Source organism: Rhipicephalus microplus, chromosome 9 (genome assembly GCF_043290135.1).
Source record: "Rhipicephalus microplus isolate Deutch F79 chromosome 9, USDA_Rmic, whole genome shotgun sequence".
Taxonomy (NCBI): domain Eukaryota; kingdom Metazoa; phylum Arthropoda; class Arachnida; order Ixodida; family Ixodidae; genus Rhipicephalus; species Rhipicephalus microplus.
The window spans coordinates 49,796,175-49,808,008 of NC_134708.1; the positions used below are offsets into that span (position 1 = coordinate 49,796,175).

Sequence of the window (11,834 nt, forward strand, 5' to 3'; positions counted from 1 at the left end):
TATAAACACCCACAGATTACATACGTACTACCCCATGGTATACAAAGACATATAACAGTAGTGTGGAAGCACACCAACGCTCCACCACATCACGTGGAAACGCAACGCGCCCTTTACATGCCAGAAAAAAATTACCACTTGGCACGTACGTTGGCGTGAAAAATTGCACCAGTCGTTTTGGAATGCCCTCTACCATGTAGGAAAATGCACCTGGCTTTAAAGGTAATATTAAAAGTTTTTCAGCATTGACATTAGATAAACACAATATAAATATAACCTAATCGGCACATGATGGCAAAATATGCCATTGATTTCATTTAGTAGCAATCAACACCCTTTTATTGAAATATTTGGTTGCAGTTATATGAAATACCCCGTTTGTCTGCTGCGTGTGAGAGCTGGCAAAAGGGCAAGTATAGAAAACACACCGAGCTAATCCCGACTGAATGATTCAAAGTAAATATGCTGCCTAAATAGCCAACATATGAATGTGAATGTGAAAATTGTTATTGAGTTATATTTTGCAACCAATTCTGTGTTGCCTGGAGGGCACTTCAAACTTTGGGCAACCAAGTGAAATTGTGTCACGTTAGATGTATATAAAATATTACCCGTTTGAGCAATAACCACAAAACAATTTATTTATTCTTTAATCTCAAAGCACTACTATTACATGACTATAGCAGTATATTCATTTTTGTTTGAACATTCTCCTTTTTTGGCCAAGGCAAACGATCGCAATATGCTGCATGTTCAGAGTTTTTTTTTATAAAAAGTGCATTTTTTCACCAGTAATATATTTGCATTTTCTTGTTTATATGTTCCCATATTAAACAATCAAAATGCTTCAAAAGCAAGTGAACCGCAAACATTTCCAGAATGTTGCGACGAATTTGGGATTGAATAGCCCTTCGACTGATACAGGGGCCTCATTTTCACAATGTAGCGGTCCAAGTAAAAATACAGCTTATGTATCGTTGCATAGTTTAGTATGCTTTGTTGGTAAAGATGTGCAGAAAGCTTCAAAAGAGTAGTTCCTGTTTTAAGGGACAAAAGAAGTTTTCGTCTGAACAACCAAAAGGAAGTACGAAGCTTGCAGTTGCCTTGCTTTCACTGCATAGCACGTCGGAGCGAGGTTGCAGCGGGGGGCTTTTCAGCAGCGAATAATGGCTGTCATACAATTGCTTGCAACTTGTTTTACTAATACTGCTGTATGGAACGTCAAGGAAGGGCCAACAGTGCTTATTTTATAGAACGGTATCTTCACCCCCTTGGACCATTACAGGGCAGTTCACATTCAACTGCTTCATAGTCCCAAGGGGCAGAATTATAATGCAGTTGATGGCCTGCGGTACAGTATCAAGGCATAGGTGTCTAGGTTCTGATAATTAATACACATAGTCTCAAATAATAATTAAACACTAAACTTAGATGTAGTTTACTGAAGGCCATATAGTGACGTTTCAGGTATAGGCCGATGAGTGATCATCCTATTCATAAACATAGTATAGGACGATCACACATCTGCACATAGTCATTGGCAACTATTGTAAACAATCAACTAATATCCTGAAGACAACTTTCACTTTAATGTTTTACTGGTTTCTATGACAAAAAATATTAACCAGTTTTTTTTTAACCGATGCTACTTAAATGAAGTAGATGCGCAGCTCACTAGCTCAAAGGCTTTTGTTTTAAAGGGCCAGTAAACAACCTCGCAGCCAAAAATTTCTAGTAGGCAAATAACTGCACACTCGTACAGTGTGAACATGCTTCTGCAAAAACTTCAAAAGTAAGTGCTGTCATAAGGAAGTTACAGGAAAACAACCTTCTTTGACCTCTCAATTGTTCTTCCCACCTTACTTTTCACAATGAAAAGGGGTAGGCGTAGCCCTCTGTCGCGGCTACACCCACTTAATAACGTAGCATTACGTCAGTGACTACGCGACTGGCCTGGCGGCAAAAACTGAACACGGCTTGCCTCCAGTATGCACGTGTCCTAGCAGTGCAATGAGGAAGTGTGGTGTGAAAAATTAGAGACACAGGTGAGGTATGCACTCTTGCCTTAGCAGTAAAGTAGAGAGAAGCTTCTTTATCTCGTAGGCTTTTGTTCCGTCATCATCACTTGTCGTGGCAGTCTCGGGCTCTACAAAATTGCACAGGGCAGGACAGGAAAATGAAAATGCCGACAGCTCGGCCAAAATTGTATCACCATAGCATCAAAGCACCATTTCGTAATACAGTGGGCCAATCGACAAGCTCAGTGGTCTGTATCGTTGCTTACAATCAAGGTTTAATCACCGTACCCGCGATGAGAATTGGAGAAGCGTAGGAAAGAAGCACGAGAATTGTTTTCAAAGCAGAGGGTCTGCACAGCATGCAGCGCTGTAAAACTCGCAAATTGTGGATGCCGTGGTTTACCATGCGAGTTAGTGAGCTTGTTTGGGAGGTGTAAAAAAGTCTCAGCCTGTTTGTTGGCCCTTTAAAGGGGCCCTGCAACACTTATTAAGCATGATCAGAAAATGCAGCCAATCGCTAGTCAAATCTTCTCGGAACATGCGAGACAAAAATTGTAGTGCAGCATAGGACCTGTAATTAACAATAAATTCTCAAAGTCAGCTATAAATCATAAATCTCTCCTTGTTATTTCTACAAATGATTCCATATAGCAAAACTCTACAACATTTGAACAATTTGAGCATCGAGTACAGCATAATCACTGTGGCCCCTGTGAGATGCCACCCCGTGCTCATGCGGACGCTCGTAATAGCACTGAAAGCAAGCCACACATTCGAGCAGAAGATAAAGAGAAAGTGCTCGAGGCCATGACGCATGCCGACCAAGAATATGCACCCATCTCGGGATGCTTTTTCTTGACCCTTAGTCAGCCTTCTCTCTGGATATCTTTCAAAATGAAGGAAGAGAGAAAGCACTTGAAACATGAAGCAAATCACTGCAACTCTGCTCATGCTTGACCGCCTAAAAATATTTGCAGCAGTCCCTTTGTAAGGCAATGAGCTCTTTTAACTCTTTCCTTACCACGCCACTAGGCATCGTTCACCGGTGAACGACGATTTCACGCCCCTATTTTTCAACAAACACCGTGCATATGGACTTGCAGCGCCATCTAGGCAATTGTACACACACTAGAATTTCTGTTTCTGTACGGTTCGCATTTTTACCGTGTGGCGGTGATTTTTAAAGGGCGCGCCCATTCAAATGTTGAAACGCACGTGATCCGCATGATGGCGTCAACATCCGAAACCTGCGCGCTCAGAAAAAAGCGATTTCGCTCGATGCCGACCCCTCGACGAGCGATCTTTTGGATTTCTCGAGCAGTGAGGAATCGGACAACGACATCGGATTTCAGCTCCAATGAAGAAATTTTATCAGATCAGTCGGGAACGTCAGCTGTTAGTCGCGAGTGAGTTTGGTTTTCACCTTCTGTTTTGTTTATCGTGTTCTGGAGCTGGCTGACTTGCTCTGTATGTGTCCCGCATATTATTTTGTATTTCTAGCGTGTCTACTTTATTTGGGCGCAATGTGCTGCCTCCAGCACAAAGACACGTGGACTTCCGACCCCAGAGGGATCCGGGCATCAGCCTTGGCATGACGCTCCGCAGTAGTGCACAATTTATAGCCCGAGAAGTTCTTGAGCTATAACTTTCATTTTTTCAATCCTACTCCAATACGCTGTTTTAAATATTTTGCATCTCTCATAACTTTCCATAAGTTTTTACTCGGAAGATATAAGTATATCATTACGACGTTTGTTGTGAACAAACCTAATTATTTGTGTTTGTCAATTTTTGTTACCTATTTAGATCTGCCAGTTCTTTTGTCAAATGTAGCTTTCAAACCCTACATTTAGTACTTGCATTTTGGTATGTAATATTTTGCTAAAAAATTTTTTTCTTGAAAAAAAAAAAAATCTCGCGTAGTACCAACTCAGAACTCCACTATTTCGCTATGCATCAGGCAATTTTTTTGTAACTCAAAAACAGCTTGATCAATTTTAACAATTCTTCTAAATAATGTTGCCCTGTGATTACTAAACATTTTGTATATTTCAGAATTCCTCAGAAAAATTTTGTGTCGGAGATATCGCTTTGTTTTTAAAAAAAATTCTTGAAAATTTTATAATTTTATAGTATACGAATTTTTGTACCAAATAAATTTTCTTTATTGTTTCAAAATAAAAAGCATTCAAAAGTATGTTCATTCGTCTTTATTTTGATGTATTGCATGGCACTGTAAACCTAGTAGCAACGGCACAGAAAATTCCTAGCTGCAACATACAAAAATAGGCCAATTTTCCCGTGGTAAGGAAGAGTTAATGAAGCCATCAGACAACAACTCGAAAAAAGTGTTGCAGGGAAGTGCACAGCACTTTAGGGGGTCCGCTTGTCATCTATCCGTAGTAAACCGTTAAAATCAGACTGCTTGCAGATGACTGCACGATTTACAGTGAAATCAAACACATTGACGATCAGGTTGCCCTTAACAGATCCCTAAACAACAGAGCCCAGTGGTGTCAAGATTGGCAGATGGTTATTAATTCTGAAAAAACTGAAACTTAAATTCTGAAAAAATGGGCTGCACATGTACAACAAGCAACGAAAAAGGCAATGAACAAGTTGTTTTTTCCTAAAACGGACCCTACGCTACGCCACCACAGATACGAAGCGCTTATCCTACATTACCTTTATAAGACCTATGCTAGAATATGCGAATATAGTGTGGTTTCCTTCAACAAATACTGACATAGCTTTGCTCGAGAGCGTGCCGCGCAAGGCGGTGAGATTTATCTTTAACCGCTATAAGCGAACGGATTCCCCTTCTGAGCTTCTGCTCCGAGCATATCTACCTACGCTCTGCGATAGAGCAAAAACACATCGGTTGAAGTTCTTTTACCAACTGTTGAACGGCCACTTTAAAACTAATGCCTCTGCCTTTGCTACTATAAAAGCAAAAGGGAAAGTGCGCCAAAAGCACAGCTGATCTTCGAAGAATATTTCTGCCGTAACAATACCTTCAGGTTTTCATTTTTTCCTCGCGTAATAAGAGAGTGGAATGCGCTTGATTCAGCTACTGTAACACAGTCAACACTTCAAAATGTTTTAGAAAGAGTTGGAAATTTCATCTCGGTGCCCCCAAGATCTATGTGCTAACCTAATTGCATACGGGTGAAAGCATCCACAATCTAACAATTTATTTTATTTATCATTTGGTTGTAGGCAATGTATTGCTATTCCTGTATGATGTATGCATTAGTTATTACCATGATCGCGACGCTTGCACTTCATGATGTCATTACTCTTGTGTTCTTTTCTTATGTACTCTTCTTGTATTGCCACTGCATTGCCTTGCTTGTGAAAAGTTTGTATCTTTTCCACTCCTGTAATAACCCTCAAGGAGAGTCGACAGTATTTTGTAAATAAATAAAGATAAATAAAAGATCTCGCACTGTGCGATCATTTGAGACCGGATTATAGGTAAATAATATTTTTGATCCTTGCGTTCCCATTGTGCAGTAGATATACGAGCCCAAATCGGAGGTTAAGGAGGGCTTTTATAGTGTTTTTATAGCTCCTATAAATGCCTAATTCCAAGAAATGGCACCTGTATGAGCAATATTTGAAGTCAAATTTCACTTCTAAGAACAGTTTGAGATCTTATTTCCTGTTACCTGGCAAGATTGACGTTTTGGAACTCAATTGAGTGCAACAACCTAGTACCCTAGTTCAACAAACTTGCAAAAAGCAATCACTAGTAGCAGTGGAATGGGATGTGCCGGCCACCTTACCTCATTACACTGACGTGGCGTGAGCGGTTAGAGCAGGGGGACGAAGAGGAAAGGAAAGATGTTATTCCTACAACCATAAATGGGAGCACGTCCCAGCGTATACGGTGGAATGGGGAGAGGAAAATGAAAGTGGATAGAGGAGAGGGGAAGAAGAGGAGAGTGGCATCCTTGGCCAAAGACATAGCAGGCGGCTTTTACAGCCGGTTTTACAGTCCCGTGTTCCCGAGGAATCAATGCACCTCCTTGAAAACCTGGGTGTGTTGGGGTGCCGAGAACCGGAAGGAGGTGCCTCTGTGCAGCTGCAGGAGCAGCAGGATGATGGAGAAAGAATGCAATGTTGTGAAGTACCGTCCGGAGAAAATACAGTGCAGCTAAAAAAAAATCCCCTTTACAGGTGGCTTTTGTTTCGTTAGTAATTTACTTCATAAAAGATGCTTGACAAGCTCACATGAGAAATTTTCTCTACACACTGGAAGCTGCTGCAGCCCACTGAAGAGCTTTGCACCTTAAAAACTTTTTAACTGGTTCACTGTGAGCCACGAAAGCGTGATGCCAGATTCCTTCCTTGCTGTTGTTAGTATCTGAGCAACTTGAAGCCTGAAAATAACACGACGCTGACGCATCAACACGTCATGCGCACGCATGGCTACATTGTGTGCGCATGACACGCCCAAGCCAGTGCGTGCAGGCCAGCAGTGTTGTATAGTTATTATTAGGATTTTATTGAGGTTGTTTTGATTACATTTCATGAAATGCATAACACTGATTAGACTCATAGCCATAGGCTAGTAGGGGGTCTAACGGGAGAAAGTATACGAGCAGAATACAATTTGTATAAAAAAAATCAGAACATAAAAAAAACTGATTTTTCAATAAAACGAACAAAAGTACAGGATGATATTATTGGGATTTAAGGTGACGAAATGCTTGATAGAACATACGCAAATGTATAGAGAACACATAGTTGCACTTTATTCACAAATAATCAAATAAACAAGTACAGACGAAACATCAAACTATGTGTAAGGTTATGTACATGGTCAATACCATTGCTCTACATGTTGCAAAAATTTTTTGAGTGCGCTCGAGAAAGCCCTAGAATCTTTAATCTGAAGTGGTATGTTACCCCACATTTTAGCTCCTACGAACTGTAGTGAGTGTTCACCATACACGTTTTTAGTAGGTGGAAGATTTAAATTCTGCAATGTCATGCAACTAGTGACGCCGGACGAGGAAGAAAAGATAGATACATCGAAAGGTACGCTGTGTGCAATTACATTACTGATGGTGACTGCAGTTTTATGTTGCAGTCACCATTGTTCCCTGTAGTGTACTGTCCATTTCTACGTGATGGATCCCTCTATGCATGCATGTTTGGAGCGGCTGGCAAGGATCATGCATCCTCGCCACGACACAGCTCATAGCACCCCTGGAAATTCGGTAAGGGAAGATGCACCAAAAACACGGCACGCATTGTCAGGGCTGGCGCCGGCACGATGCGGGAACGCAAACGCAATGGAGGCAGCTTAGTCTCCCATCTCGAGAGATTCGAAGTAAAAGATGGGAATAAAACGCGCAGATTCTATTTCTATGTTTTAATACTCCTATCAACTCCTATCCTTCTATTCGGGCGACAGGTTGCACCTACTACACACGTCACCTTAAACAATTATCACTGTCACTAACTATTATGACGTACCAAGAAACATTCCTTCTGTACGTCACAGCCTCCATGCTGGTGCATGCGCCCATAAGATCAAGGGCATGTGGCATTCAGTCCGAAATTTCACATCTTTCCGAGGCATGCATAGCGTTGCAAATCTTGGAAGATGTGATCGTCAGCGTCCAGAGCATGCATATCACTCGCCAGCTCGAAATGCTCAAGCATGGTGAGAGACCCTTGAAGGTGTTAACAAATTGATTCTGCGCAATTGAACCTACGGCCAACACGAGGTTAAATGACTCTTCAGTCCTTTTAGCGGTTTAGCTATTGGCTCTTTTGCTGCGCTTCTCAGCCATGCCGAAAAAAAAGTGACCCAGGAGCAAGTTTATTTGATGGTGAACACTAAACTTGCCATGCGGGACAATAACAGGAGAGACCATGCTCTGAAAACTGCGTAGGAAAAAGGACAATTGCATGGCTATGTTAAACCATGAAGGCCTTTATGTTATCATAAACTATAGCTTTTTTTTTTTTTGCTTTCTTGTCGTAGACACAGGTTCCACACCTTTTTCTCTGAAAATTTGAACTTGTAAAAATTTATTGTGCCTCTATTTACAATTTTGGGTGCCTAAAACTGTGTTTAGCCTGCCTATTTTTGGCACCTAGAACATGATTTTCAATGTCTAACAATACAGCCCCTAGTCATCATTCACTAACAAGAGGTGAGTAGAGGCCTAAAAACAAGACTAGCAATGCTCAAAATCATGTTAACGTAAATGAGCATCGCCCAAAATAATTAGCCTAAAAAAATAACCAAAAAGTAAGAAAAATAACTCTTCCACTGTCACTGACGTACTTGTATGATTTTGCTTTTTTCCGCCACAGCGTCACTGACGTACAGTACATTCTCCATCATGCATTCGAAAATTCATGTATTAATGCAGACTTAGCATGAATATATTGATTTCGCCATTTGTAAATTTTCTAAAAGCTTATGATTTCGTTCCTTCATGTGTTGGTACGTTTTCACAATGCCCAAAGACAGTTGCACAGCGAAGTATAACTTAGGACCATCCTCACAAGGAGGATTAGTAGACGACACAATGGCAGCACTACTCAGTCGCTCACTTTTTCAGCTGTGCTAGCCTCAGTGTCAATCCTTTAAGGCGCTTTGTACACAGCTGAGTAAATCACCTGTTTTTGAGAGTGGTATTAATCAGGGTTAAAAAAGATGAAATTACACTGATGACTGGATGAACTGAACCACCTGCCTAATAAATCTGTCTTCATTTAACTTCAATTCATGGTGTACTGATGCACATGACCACTCTTCTGGAGCCACTACCATGGTCGACAGAGCACATCCCTCAAGCCTCGTCAAAAGTCGAATTTTTCTTTTCTTAGAATTAATCAAGCAAAAAATAAATTTTAAGTATAATTATATCCTGAGATTTGATTCTGTATATCCAAAAACGCAATATGACTGGCTTTTGAATAAGTAGGTATTTCATCATCATCATCAGCCTGATTACGCCCATTGCAGGACAAAGGCTTCTCCTAGTCAACTTGGTCCTGTGCTTGCTGCTGCCACTTGATACCTGCAAACTTCCTAATCTCATCTGCCCACGTAACATATACACCTCCCCCTCACACACTTTTCTTCTATTGCAATCCAGTAGTGATCCTTAATGACCATCATTTATCTTGCGTTCATGCGATGTGCTCTGCCCATGACCATTTCTTCTTTATTTTGACTATAATGTCCTTGACACTCGTTTGTTCCCTGATACACTCTGCTCTCGTTTTTGTCCCTCAGGGTTACACCTACAATTTACCTTTCCATTGCTTGCTGCGTCCTCCTCAACTTAATTTGAACCCTCTTTGTAACCTTCCAGATTCCTGGTCCGTAGGTAAGTACCGGCAAGATACAGCTGTTATATACTTTCTTCTTGAGGGATAGTGGCAATCTACAAGTCATGATCTGAGAGTGCTTGCCAAATGTGCACCACCCCATTCTTATTCTTCTAGTTACTTCAATCTCATGGATTGGCTCTGCATTTACTAGCTGCCTCAAATAGACTTTTAGAATTTAAGTGCACTGCTACCTACCTCAAAGCACTGTTCTCTTCCGAGGTTGTTGTACATAACTTTCGTTTTCTGCAGATTCATTTTAAGACCTGCCTTTCTGCTCTCATTATCTAACTCAGTAATCATGAATCGGATTTGTCCCCTGAGTTATTCAACAGTAAAATGTCATCAGCAAAGTGCAAGGTACTAAGATATTCCCCATTAACTTGTATCCTTCACTCTTCTCATTCTAAGCCTCTGAAAATCTTGTGTGCTTCGCCGCGGTAGTCTAGTGGCTAAGGTACTCGGCTGCTGACTCGCAGGTCGCGGATCAAATCCCGGCTGCGGCGGCTGCATTTCCGATGGAGGCGGAAATGTTGCAGGCCCATGTGCTCAGATTTGGGTGCACGTTAAAGAACCCCAGGTGGTCTAAATTTCCGAAGCCCTCCATTACGGCGTCTCGCCTAATCATATGGTGATTTTGGGACATTAAACCCCACATATCAGTCAATCAAAATCTCCTGTAAGCATGCGGTATATTTACCACGTGCTTACAGGAGATACAATCACCCATATGCTTATTGCATTGGGGTGATTGTATCCCCTTTTCTTACACCCTTCTTTATTGATATTCTGTCGCTCTCTTTGTGGAGCACTATGGTGGCAGTTATTCTGCTGTAGATTTCTTCCAGGATGTTTATATATGATTCAGCGATGCCCTGATTCTGCATTCTCTGCATGACTGCCGATATTTCTAGTGAATCAAATGCATTCTCCTAATCTATAAAGGCTATGTACAGTGTTTGGGTGTGTTTTGAGCATTCCTCTATCACTTGATTGATACTATAAAGGTGGCCGATTGTTGAGTAGCCAGTAAAAAATCCTGCTTGCTCCTTTGGTTGATTGAATTCTAATGTTGTCTTGATTCCATTAGCAATTGCCTTTGTAAATAGCCTGTACATGACGAGGAGCAAGCTTATCGGCCTCTGCATTTTAAGCTTCCATGATACTCTTGAAATCGGACAGGCACAGGGGGGCAAGTCACGGCCAGAGACACTCAAAAGTGAAAGAGTCAACTTTAAAAGGTTTTTAAACAACTTGGGAAACATGCAGCTGACACGCCGCGCAAGAGATGGAACCACTGCCTTATCAAGCGCGCTTGCTCTTTTCACCAGCGGTCCTTCAATGCCTTTGCCGCACGGCTACATCTTAAGGGGGAAACAACCTAATGGAACTCGCTGCAGACGACACGACTGCTGTTATGAGAAGGAAGACGACAAAGCGCAGCAAAAGGTAGCGTGCATGTCGCACAAAAGGTTTGCAAATCTAGGTGGGTCTGTTCGATTCGCCTGCACCACGTATGGGAACCAGTTCACGAGGTGCGGCACCTTGCCATTTGTTTCAGCGGTTCAGCAAAGACGACCTCTGAACCATGCTATTCGTTTCGATAGGTGCAAGAGAGGTGCAGCACTAGTTCATGATTTTCCTGCACCTCCTACGCTGACGGTACCAGCTTGGGGCAGCCGTGCGTGCAACTCAGCAGACAACACAGCACTAAGGCGCCGTGTGTTTTGCCAAAATGTTTGCGCCTCATAAACTGCCTTCATATGTGGTTTACCATCGGTCAGTGTTAGTTGGATGCTGTAAATCTAGCGAACAGAAATAAGGCCTGCACCCCTTCAGCATCTTGTCATTCGTTTCAGGTGTCGAGCTGTGCCTGCACCACTGAACCAGTTCAGACTGCTGCAGGTGAATCGATTGGACCCCACATCAACACTGAAGCCTTCAGCGGTTTGGTAGACAGAGCAGCGGGAACACTACAAACGGGAATCACTGGATGTCCGTGCTACGCATTTCCCGAGGTTTCGCAGAAGTGGAACAAAATTTAGCGCGTAATTTAGAGCTACACAAATCACAACACACGCTTGCTGGCGTGTTTGAATCACGCGCCCTAGAAACAGATATCTCAAATCTTTTTTTCGCCTTTGCAACATAAAATGTGGGCAATGTAGGCACGCTTATCGGTCAACAAACTGTCGCCTTTAGCGTGAAAGCTTGGGCGTGTTGGTATAATTCTTTATAAAGAAAATACAGCGCGATAAAACGGATACAACACTGACACGCACACAGCAGTCTTCTGACTGTTGTGAGACAGCGCTGCTGGTGCTCGTTCGAGTTTCATCGCGCTGTGTTTTGTAGTAAACTGCCATCACTCGCATAACAGCATAAACTGGCGGCATGTTTTTTTGTCACAGGTCTATCTCTCAGCCGTGTCCAAAAGAAATTTTCCGAAATTTT

At 41.9% G+C, this 11,834-nt stretch overlaps 1 protein-coding gene across 2 annotated transcripts in view; it reads left to right on the top strand.

Annotated features, from left to right (window-relative positions):
• Positions 1-11,382, top strand: part of LOC142771753 (uncharacterized) — a 41,173-nt gene extending 29,791 nt beyond the window's left edge. Inside the window, exons 3-4 of one of the 2 annotated variants that reach the window (XM_075873618.1) lie at positions 9,365-9,379; positions 11,240-11,382. In XM_075873618.1, the coding sequence (XP_075729733.1) occupies positions 9,365-9,379; positions 11,240-11,265 (41 nt within the window). In that variant the 3' untranslated portion in view covers positions 11,266-11,382. The remainder of the gene's footprint in view (positions 1-9,364; positions 9,380-11,239) is intronic. The other variant, XM_075873619.1, reaches the window with a different exon arrangement.
• Positions 11,383-11,834: the final 452 nt, after the last annotated feature.